Source organism: Schistocerca gregaria, chromosome 3 (assembly GCF_023897955.1).
Source record: "Schistocerca gregaria isolate iqSchGreg1 chromosome 3, iqSchGreg1.2, whole genome shotgun sequence".
NCBI lineage: Eukaryota > Metazoa > Arthropoda > Insecta > Orthoptera > Acrididae > Schistocerca > Schistocerca gregaria.
The window spans coordinates 395,388,636-395,402,276 of NC_064922.1; the positions used below are offsets into that span (position 1 = coordinate 395,388,636).

At 39.5% G+C, this 13,641-nt stretch overlaps 1 protein-coding gene across 2 annotated transcripts in view; it reads left to right on the plus strand.

Moving 5' to 3' along the window:
• The window catches only part of LOC126354353 (aminopeptidase N-like), a 143,217-nt gene extending 130,780 nt beyond the window's left edge, over nucleotides 1-12,437 (plus strand). For both annotated transcript variants that reach the window (XM_050003929.1, XM_050003928.1), the window contains 2 exons: nucleotides 4,524-4,602; nucleotides 12,229-12,437. In XM_050003929.1, the coding sequence (XP_049859886.1) occupies nucleotides 4,524-4,602; nucleotides 12,229-12,375 (226 nt within the window). In that variant the 3' untranslated portion in view covers nucleotides 12,376-12,437. The remainder of the gene's footprint in view (nucleotides 1-4,523; nucleotides 4,603-12,228) is intronic.
• The last annotated feature ends 1,204 nt before the right edge of the window (nucleotides 12,438-13,641 follow it).

Below are 13,641 nucleotides of genomic sequence, written 5' to 3' on the forward strand. Positions count from 1 at the left end.
CCCGGCGCCAGTAATGGAAACAGGCGAAATCGAGATATCGCTGTCAAAAATTAAAAATAAAAATAAATAAAAATTTTATTCCGACGATAGAACCACAGACCGTTGTTTTTTAATGTCAGATAACACTGGGTCCCAAGTCTTACTTAAAAGAAAACCCTTGTCTCTATTAATAAGATTGTCAGATAACCGAATCTCTATGGATTCTTTTAAAATACAGTCCCAATAGCGAGATGCAGGGGCAACCATTTGTGTCTCGTCATATAGTATTCTGTGTCCCTCGGTGAGACAGTGTTCCGCCACTGCAGACTTCTCAGGTTGAAACAGCCTTGTGTGCCGCTGATGCTCAACACATCGCTCCTGAATGGTCCGGACTGTCTGACCAATATAAGCCTTTCCACAGTGGCAAGGGATCTTGTAAACACCGGGCTTCCTCAAACCCAAGTCACACTTAACAGAGCCAAGGAGCGCTCTAATCTTGGCTGGCGGACGAAAAATACTTTTGATGTGATATCTTTTCAGAATCCTTCCTATCTTCGAGGAAATGCTCCCAGCAAAAGGCAGAAAAGCTACCGATTTGCAGGTATCTTCTGGTGGCTTGGAAACTGGAACTTGTCAAACCATTTGTCAAGGAGATGATGCCACACCATCCTCTTGCTACCTCCCTCTTGCAGTTTTCACTCACTTACCAATGTCTTAGAATATATAATACTCAACAGAGTAACCTATTACTGAAGGATGAATAACACACTAAAGGCATACCAGCCAGGACACTGACACATATGCTGTAATTTAACAGTAGATAGTCAAGAGGGTCTGTAAGTGTCTTTTCGGATACGGCAAAGTCTTTCATGTGGTTGACTTCAGCATTTTATTTTCCAAACTTAGTTACCGGTTTATAAGAGTTCTCTAAGTGCAGTACAACGGTTTCGCTCGTACTTGACGTCGGGGACCTTGAAGTCATAATTAGAGTTGCGCTCTACGAAAATTGTGGTTCGGTAGTTTTTCTATGGTACACAAATGACGTAATAGATAGCGGTATTATTTGTAGTATTGGTAGAGGAAGGAACATAAATGAATGTGTGAGAGAGAAACTGGGAGACAACGACTTATCTTTTTGTTTATTTCTCTGCTGTTTTACATCTGATTACAACCACACATCGTTTATTGTTAGTCCACTATGTAGGCTATTTTCCATCCTTACAAAATACAAACTGCATTTTGTTAAGTAATGACAGTTAAACTCGCAACTTCTGCGCGTTTATGTAACAAAAGCAATTACTTTGGACGCAAGTACAGGTTACATACAAAAACATATAATCGATATAATTATTGTTGTTATTTTGTACTCAATGAACGTTCTTCATGATGATCAAAGGCAAGAGTTTCCTGTTATTAGTGATAAGTGCGAAAGTTGTTAATGAATAACAGAAACATGTTTTATATAAGCTCGACGAAGTATGAAAAATCTGTTTGTCATGTATTAGTTTTGCGAACTTTTTTTTAATTTCAAATGTTTTTGAGAAATTTACGTTTTCAAGTCTTGTGCGATAAATCTAATTCTTTCAAAATTTTTACTAGAACATGCTTCTGTTTCACATTACAAATCAACTATTTTAAAATAATTCATGAATTAAGGATCGAAAATTGATATATACTGATATTTTTAGGTAACTGACAGGAGGATGACTATGTAGAAAAACACGGTTTCATAGGCTACATGGCCCTTTATGTATCCTAACTCAGTTTCCAGACAGCTCACAGCTTCCAGTTTCTAGGAAAATATTGTAAGGCAGTGACACAAATGCAAACAAAGCCATCGAAATTATGTAACTCCCAATAGGTATGCAACACAACTAATGTACAGATAATGTTGTTACGATAGTAATTGACCAAGGCTACTTGGAAAACTGCTGTGGTCTATCCTTACTTATGGTAGTCCACGGTAGCCTCAGGTAGTTTTACAACTGTAGTCGTAATGGAAATAGGAAATAGGCTGCATCACGTGTACACCTAGGATCGGTATCAGGTCCAATACTATTCTTATTGCACGTCAATGGTGCCATCGGTTTAGCCGCAATGTATTTACATATATCACATATATGCTGATGTCCTCCAATTATACTTAAATTAAAAACCGATTAATCTGTGAACTGCTATCGAGGTAAATAATGTTTCCTGTACACGTTATCAAAATGAATTCCGAATACAGTATTTCTAGGTTCATTAACCTGAGGTTTCGGGAATCCATATCATATTTAATGTTAAAAAATGGGAGGAAACATAAGCGAAAAAGCTTATTAATAGATAAAAATCTAAACCGGGTTGAAACTTGCAAGAAGACTTTAGCATCTTTCAATGCTTTACGAAAATCCTTTCGGAACTGAAAAAGAAATTTGTGCAAACGCTTATGCTTCCAATTGTTAGTTACAGCGATGTTATCCTGCAAGTTCTTTCTTCGAAAACCTCGAGGTGCTAGGAGCTGGGGACGAATGCCTGCATACGAAATGTCACTTCACCATCTTATGCACAACTATAATGTTTACGTGCAGACAAGAATACATATTTCCACAGAAGTAACTTTATTAACTAATCGATATATAGAGTACCTCATACTTTGTTCGACATTAACATTTTTGTCTGGACAAAGCAGAAGAAATACTCGTTTCTTTTACAGCAGAATCCTTTCTGTGCCGCTTCATCACACAGTCATCCTTTCTAAATCCATTTCGTAGCAGAAATTCAACTTTGGTGAAATGATCTACTTCGCCATGTCGGAGAACTGGATCAAATCTCCAACTTCAAAACACAGCTAATGGCTATTTATTAAAACAACAATAATATCTGCTTTTGATTTTGAACGCATTCCTTACTCCGTTGCAACTAAGTACTCTCCTTTCTCATCAGACCTTTGCCACCGCTATTTGGGCAGTCTATCTTGTTATTCGCTATGTCGTAATTTATCACTTACATACTACCACGATGTTACTAGCTTTGTTATTACCATTATTACTATTAATATTATTATTAATAGTAGTAATGTTAGTAGTACTGTACTACTAAGTCGATACTGTTATTCCAAATAGCGTTGGATACCTGCAGATCTTGACGCTATAATGCCGTTAATATTATCATTAGTATTATCATTTATAATTAAACTGTTACAAAAAGTCTTGAATGCATAAACTATTGGCTCGATGTAAGAGCGAGTCTAAAGGCTCTAAAGCAAAATTTTATCAGAATGGTTTCTTTCAACTACACTGCCACTCAGAGATGGACTTTTTCTTTAATCAAATTACAGTGAAATCCACACCATTAGCTGCTTACAGGAATTGATAAATATCAACGGGGACAGTTGAAAATGTGTGCTCCGACCGGGACTCGAACCCGGGATCTTCAGCTTACATGGCAGACGCTCTATCCGACTTTTTTTTATCTCATTTTGTTCGTGATTGTTTGTTCGGGGCGGACTTCCCATGACCCTTGTTCAAGTTCAGCGTCATTCCATTAACTCAGTTTATTTTATTACAGAGGGCGGCTAACCCTCTAACCTAACATGCTGACCTACCGTGCCTGCAACTGACCCATCGAGGACACAGAGGAGAGTGCAACTGCAGGGAATTTGTCTCTGGCACGCTCCCCGTTAGATCCACATTTCCAACTTACTGTCCATACACTACATTTGTATTACCGACTGTAATTCACAGATTCATAAATGATGTTCCACTGAGTACTGGATAGTATACCGCCATGCTCTCACTTTACAAGTTCGACGCTCGGGTCCTAGTCCAGCACGTATCTTTAATCCATCAGAAAGTTTAATGTTGTTTATTGAACTGAACAGCTGCGCTGAACATCTTCTGCAAGTTATATGACTTCTTACAGCCTTCGAATCTCCTCACAACTCATTCCCTACATTGCTACCCCCCTAGCCTTATTGGCCACTTGTGAATTCCTAACACACGTGGTTCTAGCCCGTTCAGCCTTCAAGAGAATAGTATTCATAGATTTCCTTACGCACTCAATCTTCTTGACACGTTTCCATTTATTAATTAATATGTCTGCTTAATTTGATACATATGTACTATCGCATGTCACTTTTTTATATGTCCACAATTTTATTGGTTATAAATATTTCACTTTCGTGCACGCTTTGTTCCATATTAATTGCTGTAGAAGCTCCTTCCCAAGTTTAGTGCAAATGTTTAACACTAATAGGTTTCTGGTTAAGGAAAGACATTTTAAACTAAGCAAAACTACCATTTAGAAACACGTTTCAGTTGGCTAGACGGAATGACGATTCTATTTTCAGGTACAATATTTTCAGAACATCGGTGCACACACCAAAAAATCTCGTTTCCTATGTTAATTCTCCACTTCTTTTATTACATATTGTCAGGCTTGCCAATCAGTATGGAATGCTCTGTTCCCATTTGTTATACTCGACATTACTGTTGTCTACGCTTTATTTTTTCAGTGTTTGCTTCCATTAGAATGCAATTAATGAACTATACGCTTCTCCGCAGTGGCATCGGCAAAAAGAAGTTCGGGAAGTTACTAACGTCCTTCACGCGAACTCTCTGTGATGAAGACATCATCCATAAGGTAAGTAGGCCGTCAGTGTTTTCCTCCCCAACATACCAACTCCAAAAAAGTGTATAAATTGACGTTTTATTGATGTATTGTCAATTCTGAATGTAATATTTGATCATTTCTATTTCATTCACGTGTAGTCGCACGTGGCCAAATCCAGTAATAAATAATTAGAGAGGGTAATGTACATTATAGCGTGTGCGGGACTGAGTTGTAACACAACTATTGTAACTCAACCTCAATTTCTTGAATTTATCCTGTGTCTCCTGATGGATAATCATACAGCTTCTTAACGTTGGTATTACCAGTTCCCTTCAAAAACGTTATTATTATCGAGAAAGTTAATTATTTATCCCGTTGTCTAGCCATCTACCTTCCAGATTTTCCCTCTGTTCTTGTTCTTCACATTTCCACTTCCAGTATTCATCATAACTTCAATCATTACAGTTTGCGCTAGATAATATGCTTTCCCATTGTTATACAGTTCCTTTACGCATTTATACATGACCAATCACCCAATAAAAATATTTACCCATCCTAACAGTAAACTAGATTCTTTCAGTATTCATTTGAAGATTTCGAAGGCATCACCATGCAAAAACCGAGTGGTGGTTACAGTCCCAACACCTCAAAACTAATTACAGATAGGCCACTCCCTTAATATCTACCCTTCAGATTTTAACTGGTGGCGAAATTAAACGTATAACACGAAAGTAGGCCCTCGGTATAACCTTAAAATGCGGAATTTGCATAAATCTGAATGTGATTGATGCCATCTGACTGGACTAATGTATTTACATATGATTTACAATGACTGGTCTATCTATCTGAACAGTGGTTAATTGCATTTAGTGATATAGTGAAGGAATCCAAACAAAAACACCGGTAAGTTCGGCTTTTCGTGAAGACGAGGTCCTCAGCACCCTTTCGCAATGAGAAAGATGTTGCAGGACCAGCCGCGATGCAACGCCAATCCGCTCTCTAAAGCTGTTGCCAACGTATTCAATCCCGACACCTCCTCGAACATAGCACAAGACGATGTGGACACATCCGTGTCCAGACACCTAGTCTCTTCTTTAGTGGCGCTCGCTTACGGCCTCCTAATTCCCCCTCGCCGAAACAGAGCTAGATGCCAATTGCAAAACTGTGTGTTCTCCCGCTTATGCCGTTAGTCTCAGACCTCAGGGCTCGAGAAATGAAACCAGAAACTCTACGAGGCTAGACTTCATCTCCTGAAGCCCACACTTTCTGCAACTGGTAGATGGCTATCTTCAAAGGACGTCCGCAAAACATGGAATGCGCCCCCACCTCCTGCATTCGGCCCACATTGTTCGCCAACTGGACGGACTGAACATCAGTATCTATAGTCGTATGGGTGGACAGTAGCTTACCGCCCGACAGAAAGGGCGTTGCGGCCTCCATTCTAAGAATTCACCATACGGGCGGCCGGTCCTGATGCTCGCTGTTTCAAATCCAACGGGCTTTTTATTCGCATGCGCTCCAGAGACTTTCACACCCCAGCCGAACCCATCACCGCGTCAATAAAGGAAAAGTATGACAACTGTGCAGAGCACTGGACTCCCAGTCACCGTGATTCCATTTCGTCAATATAAGCTGTCATACCGCTTTACCCTGTTGTCAGTCTCTGAATTGCAAAATCACACTCTAATTCAGACGAAAATGATATGCAGTATTGGCTGGCGCATTTCAACCAGCATGAGGTGAAACTTCAGTAAATTCCTCTAGAATTAAATGTGTGTCAGTGATAAACATTGCTTACTGACCATGTACGATACTATGTTATCAGCTATAGCTACAATGCGACACAATCATCCTTCAAGAATTGGAGAAAAGTGTGTTTTTATCATTCACCTCCTTCACACATTTCCTTTCATAAAACAACTTCTCAGCTGCTACAGTGCTGCGCCATACGAAACAACACACCTCAACTTCCTCGTGCTGACCCTACAGTGAATCACTATCAGAATTACAGTTCAACACAGCTCGAGTAAATTTAACCCTTTTGTGACTCACGCTGCATCTTCTGATACCTCAAAATACGATTTATTCTATTACAATTGTTTCCTTTTCCATCACTGGACGCATGTGTCACAGCCAATAATCAGGAGACAAGGAGACTCATTAAGTTGCTCATCCCCAGGATACAACGATGAAACAAATATGGGAATACCTATATTCATAATGCAAAATGATGTGACCATTGTAACAGGCTTGAATTTTAATATAATAGTAAGGAAATTAAATTAAACATAACTAGTTTTATAGCACAATTTATTTAATCGGAAAATGTTTAAGTCAGTACAAGTGCGCACTTAAAACTGGTAGATGGCTATCTTTATGGCAAAATGCTGAATCACTTCCCAAACTCTACATCACCATTTACATAGCACGAGCTCTGATTTTGTTGGTGAAGTAGTTACAGTGTGTACGATTTTATGCGCCTCGTTGAAAAGTACTGGTGGTGTCCTAAACATGATGTATAATGCCATTCACACGTTTCATGCAATGGCACTCACCTGGCCTCTTAAGAGTGTGGATAATTCTCCATGTGTCAAGAAAATTACTTGAATTTCCAAAAAAAACAATTGTTAGATACACAGGAAATTACAAAATTAATAACATTTCGCGTTTACTTCTCAATAAAATTTGAAAAGCATACATACATGTGATTATTATTCACATTCGGGCCCTACAGAACAGTGCGATGTACAATAAAAGGCATTTTAAAAGACGTGTTTTAGTTTTGCTTTGTGGCCATTATATCTCCATTCTCTCAGAATGGACACTTTTTGGCTCGGCGGATCGAGTTGTGTAATCTTCTTAGGTCATTATGCTCGGCCAAGTGTTCAGTCGGGAATTTTGTTTCTATAAGTTTTTTTCTGCCTGCTAAATCAAGTTCTGTCATTCTTGCTTCCTTCTTCTTTTACTGCACTGACCCACTTTATTGTTTCAGTTTTGGCTTTCCATGTTGACCTGTAGGCTCAGCCACCTTTCTCAAAGCAGTAACACTAAAATTAATGTGTTTCGAAGGAACAAGACTTTATTATCAGAATTATTTTACAAAAATCTAACAAAATCAAAGAACATAAAGATATGAAAGAACAAAACAATTCGTACCCATTGCCCTTGTAATCGTGTCTTCCTAAAGCGTGCTTCAACATTTCTGTAATTTATCTCAGAAAGTAGCAAACATTTTGAAGGCATATAGAATTGCAGCCTCGTTTAAAACCAACAACATGTTACGATATAAATTGAGGAATAATTTAAAACAGGAGATTGATAAATATAACGAAGCTGATATCTGACCAAATTCAGTGTCACAGTTGAATACGAACTGCATTGGTCAGATTGGTAGGTCTTTGAAGTTGACGTAGAACGAACACAGGGGCGGTTTTCGGTTTCATAATTCTAAAAATCGACCGTAGTCATTCACATCCATGATTGTGGCTACCATTTGTTGCGAATTGAAGAAGAGTTTACAACTTGGCAGATACGGGATAAGCGTAGATAACTGCATTTACTGGAACAGTTAGACGTTAAGATACACAGCGGTAAAAATGAAAATACAAGATATGAACAGATTTTTTTTTTAATTTCGTCGACTTGTTGTAATATAAGTCTGAGATTAGCTACCTTAATTACAGGAACACTGTTGATATTAACTGAGTGACGTGACTCCAACGCCTGGGCATCTCGTTAGGAGTGTGCACTATCTTTCACCACTGATGAGTGTCCTTGATTTCTTGCTTGTACACATGAAGTGCTCAGTCACGATACGTATTTGTTTCTATTCCAGCGTGTCGCTGGAGGTGTAAGGACCATGCACGGGAGGAACTGTTGTCCATGACCACTGTTTGTATTTAAGGACTGCATACACCGCTTCATTTTAGTTTATTTTACCGACTGGACGAATGATGTAGAAGCATATTTTAGGAAGACACAGTTACAAGGGGATTGAACATGATTTTTTTATATTTTTATTTGTATTTTTATTTTTATAGCTTTTGTAAAATCCTTGTATAACAATTTTGATTATGGCCTGCTCCTTCGAAATGCGTTAATTTTATTGTTTTCGCAGTGTGAAAGGCGGTCGAGTCTACATTTTAATGTTGATTTTAATAGCCACGGCCTCTTCATATCCATCATGGATGAAACGAAAATTTTAGATTTACTGTTAGTGTCATAGAGTTTCACAATCTTTCTAGTTCATCTGACTGACTCAATTTTTTTAATATTCTCATAGAATTTTCGCCCGTGTTTTTTCATATCGCAATAAACAATTGTATACTTCACATATTTGTGATTTCCTCTTAGTATGTATGTTTCTTTTACAGTATAATTTGAATCTAAAATTAACCTGAGTACTTTCCATTCTTTCTTTCGGATTTCTTCCTTGTTTCCCTTACTGTTAACTACGAGTGTTTCAGCCCCACAAACACACTCAGTTTGTTGCTGGACATATAATTTTTAAATGATGTTTGGAGTCCTATTCTTTTAGCTGGTTCTTTAATAATTTGTCTCTTTTTGTGCTGTTTGAATACCACGATACAGAAGATTCATGTCATCAGTAATCCTCCTAATTGGATTGGTTCATCAATATTAAGCAACGACTTTAGTTTTCTCCACTCTTGGATTACTTTTTTCTAAGGTACAGTTTGAGAAGTAATGTAGATAGCCCATCATCTTGTCTCAGTTCTGTTTTATTTTCGAAATGTCCCAAAATTTCTACCTTTAATTTCAATTTAAATTTTGTACGATGTACTGTTTCACTAATGGTTTCAGTGGTTTTGAAATTCGGAAAGGTATCCATAGAACCAAATAGTGCACAGTTATGGTTACACATCGATCACCAAGACATTTCTTACATGAAACCCATTTTGCTTGATCTTCTCCTACATTCTGCGTAATTAACAGAGAATACCTTTTCCATTTACGATCTACTGCTTGCAGATCTCCTATATCTACTTACCCTCCGAGCCCGAGAAGTATGAATTTAAAGATACCTGTTTTATCTCACGTGACGCCTCACACACGGCCCATTGGTTACATTCCGTTCCACAAATGGCATCGTAATTTCACACTGACTGTGACTCTGCCGTTGGCTCATTCCCTGCAGATACAAGTTACCTCCGACTTCATGACTGGATTCTTACAGTGGAACACATATATCCATAACATTTAAGTAAAATTCACGAACTGTTTTAAATATATAAGCAACATTGCATATTTCTACACAAACATTTGTTTTTTTATGTCACTTACACAGCAGATAATCAGCAGTGGGTAAATATCGTCTGTAGCAGCCTAACGAATAATATTTCCAAGGGCACGAAATATAAAGGAGTGGCTCCGCAGCTGAACGGTCGGTATCGCTGCCTACGGTGCAGGAGGACCTGGATTCGATTCCCGGTTCCTCCTCAGATTTTCCTGAGGTGCTGATGTCTGTAATGGGGTTCGCTCAGTCTCGTGAGGCCAAATGAGGAGCTGCTTGAATAAAGAAGCAGCAGCACTGGTGGGATGGGCCACACGCTGATCACATGTCCCGCAATCGCAGATGCTCCCCGTACTGCTCTGTAGGCAGCAGTCAGACAGCCAGAAAATGCCTACGGCCTAATGCGGGAGTTGTGTGTAGTTTACGTTACAAAACAGAACGAGCATGAAATGAAAGAAATGGTAAATATCTTTATATGTACACAACGACAATACACTGTAGCCGTCTGTAATGGTTATGTTGATTATTTCTCAATATTCGGTGTTTTTAAAGGCGATTTTGTTACTTGATTTTAAGTAAATTAAATTCCTAACCAAGTTCTTCATGACTTTCTCACACAAAGCTAAGAAACTGGTCTTCATTTAATTACACGGAACAAAATGTGCCTTCGAATCTTGATGTGGTCTGACTTTTAAAGCCAATTTGTATTTTTGTCACTGTAGTAATAGCATTTAATAATATTGTTGTTATTGTTTTTACACTTACATTTCTTAATACCATGATTGAATAATTGGAAATAGGTACTCATTTGGTACAATTTGTTTGTGAGGACTTCCAGCACTAATGCATTCGATAGGGCACACGTTAATAATCTTTGTACCTCAAATTGTAACACGTGAGTCAGTACTGACTCTAAGACTTATCTTAGAAAATAGATTAAGGAAAGGCAAACCTACGTATCTAGCATTTGTAGTCTTAGAGAAAGCGTTTTACAATGTTGACTGGAATACTCTCTTTGAGATTCTGAAGGTGGTAGGAATAAAATACAGGGAGCGAAAGGCTATTTACAATTTGAGCAGAAACCAGATGGCAGCTATAAGAGTCGAGGGGTATGAAAGGAAAGCAGTGGTTGGGAAGGGAGTGAGACAGGGTTGTAGCCTCTCCCCGATGTTATTCAATCTGTATATTGAGCAAGCAGTACAGGAAACAAAAGAAAAATTCGGAGTAGGAATTAAAATCCATGGAGAAGAAATAAAAACTTTGAGGTTTGCCGATAATATCGTAATTCTGTCAGAGACAGCAAAGGACTTGGAAGAGCAGTTGAACGGAATGGACAGTGTCTTGAAAGGAGGATATAAGATGAACATCAACAAAAGCAAAACGTGGATAATGGAATGTAGTCGAATTAAATAGGGTGATGCTGCGGGAATTAGATTAGGAAATGTGACGCTTAAAGTAGTAAATGAGGTTTGCTATTTGGGGAGCAAAATATCTGTTGATGGTCGAAGTAGAGAGGATATAAAATGTAAACTAGCAATGGCAAGGAAAGCGTTTCTTAAGAAGAGAAATTTGTTAACATCGAGTATAGATTTAAGTGTCAGGAAGTCGTTTCTGAAAGTATTTGTATTGAGTGTAGCCATGTATGGAAGTGAAACATGGACGATAAATAGTTTAGACAAGAAGAGAATAGAAGCTTTCGAAATGTGGTGCTACAGAAGAAATCTGAATATTAGATGGTTAGATCACATAACTAATGTGGAGGTATTGAATAGGATTGGGGAGAAGAGAAGTGTGTGGCACAACTTGACTAGAAGAAGGGATCGGTTGGTAGGACATGTTTTGAGGCATCAAGGGATCACCAATTTAATATTGGAGGGCAGCGTGGAGGGTATAAATCGTAGAGGGAGACCAAGAAATGAATACACTAAGCAGATTCAGAAGGATGTAGGTTGCAGTAGTTACTGGGAGATGAAGAATAGAGGATAGAGTAACATGGAGAGCTGCATCAAACCAGTCTCTGGACTGAAGAAAACAACAACACAACCTCAGAATGAAATTAACATTTTAATCAAATTGTGGCGCACGAAGGGTGTCTTCCGCCTACTCCAGAGAAGAGGAGCAAAGGTTACATTTTTGTAATATCGTGTCATATTTTATGGCCAATACCTGCATAAATATTGAGTTGTTGGTTTGCGCACATACGCTGTGTTTTGGCCTATTAATAGTTTTCAAAAAGATGATGTTTGGTCATCAGTCACAAGCCGAGACATCTGTAATTAATGTTAATAATCTGGCTTTGAAAGTGAATGTGAAGCGCAATCCAGATTCTTATTATCACGGTTAAGATAAAAAGGAAGTGCGACATATAGTTAGGAAATAACCAAAAGTGTTGCATTTTTTCGCAGATAAGCCTGTTGGCATCCTCTCTGGGAGATAGTCCTCTGGCGTCTGCCGCGTCTTGGCGGCGTTCCGACGTACCACGTTGCGACGCCATTCGTCGCGACGGCTCCCACTGGCTGAAGAACTGGATGAGCGGCTACGTTGCGACCTGACGTCCGTAAACAAGAACACTCTATACTTATACTGAGCCAGTAATAAAACGTATCTACCCTGAGCATTTCTACTGCATCATTTACGCTGACAACCTTTCCGAAGCTACCTGCATCCTGCGCTTGTACATATTCATCTACAATACTGCCATTACAATCGCTACACCACGAAGAAGACTTGCTACAGACGTGAGATTTAACACACAGTAAGGAGATTCTGTGATATGCAAATGATTAGCTTTACAGAGCATTCACACAAGGTTGGCGCCGGTGGCGACACCTACAACATGCTGACATGAGGAAAGTTTCCAACCAAATTCTCATCAGTTAACGGGCGTTGCCTGCTGAAACTTTGTTGTGATGCCTCGCATAAGGAAGAGAAATGCGTACCCGCCAGTTACCGACTTTGATAAAGGTCGGATTGAGGTTTGTCGTATCGCGAAACTGCTGCTCGCGTTGGTCGAGACCCAATAACTGTTAGCAGAATATGGAATCGGTGGGTTCAGGAGGGTAATACGGAACGCCGTGCTGGATCCCAACGGCCTCGTATCACTGACAGTCGACATGACAGGCATCTTATCTGTATGGTTGCAACGGATCGTACAGCCACGTCTCGATCCTTGAGTCAACAGATGGGGACGTTTGCAAGACAACAACCATCTGCACGAACAGTTCGACGGCGTTTGCAGCAGCATGGACTATCAGCTAGGAGACCATGGCTGCGGTTACCCTTCACGTTGCATCAGAGACAGGAGCGCCTGCGATGTTGTACTCAACGATGAACCTGGGTGCACAAATGGCAAAACGTCATTTTTTTCGGATGAATCCGGGTTCTGTTTACAGCATCATGAGGGTCGCATCCTTGTTTGGCGATATCGCGGTGAACGCACATTGGAAGCGTGTATTCGTCATCGCCATACTAGCGTATCACCCGGCCTGATGGTACGGAGTGCCATTGATTACACGTCTCGGTCACCTCTTGTTCGCATTGACAACACTTTGAACAGTGGATGTTACATTTGAGATGTGTTACGACCCGAGGCTCTACCCTTCATTCGATCCCTGTGAAACTCTACATTCCAACAGGATAATGCACGACCGCATGTTGAAGGTCATGTACGGGCCTTTCTGGTGTTGAAGCTGCATCGGCAGCTGTACCTGTACACGCCATCCAAACTCTGTTTGACTCAATGCCCAGACGTATCAAGGCCGTTATTACGGCCAGAGGTGCTTGTTCTGGGTACTGATTTCTCAGGATCTATGTATCCA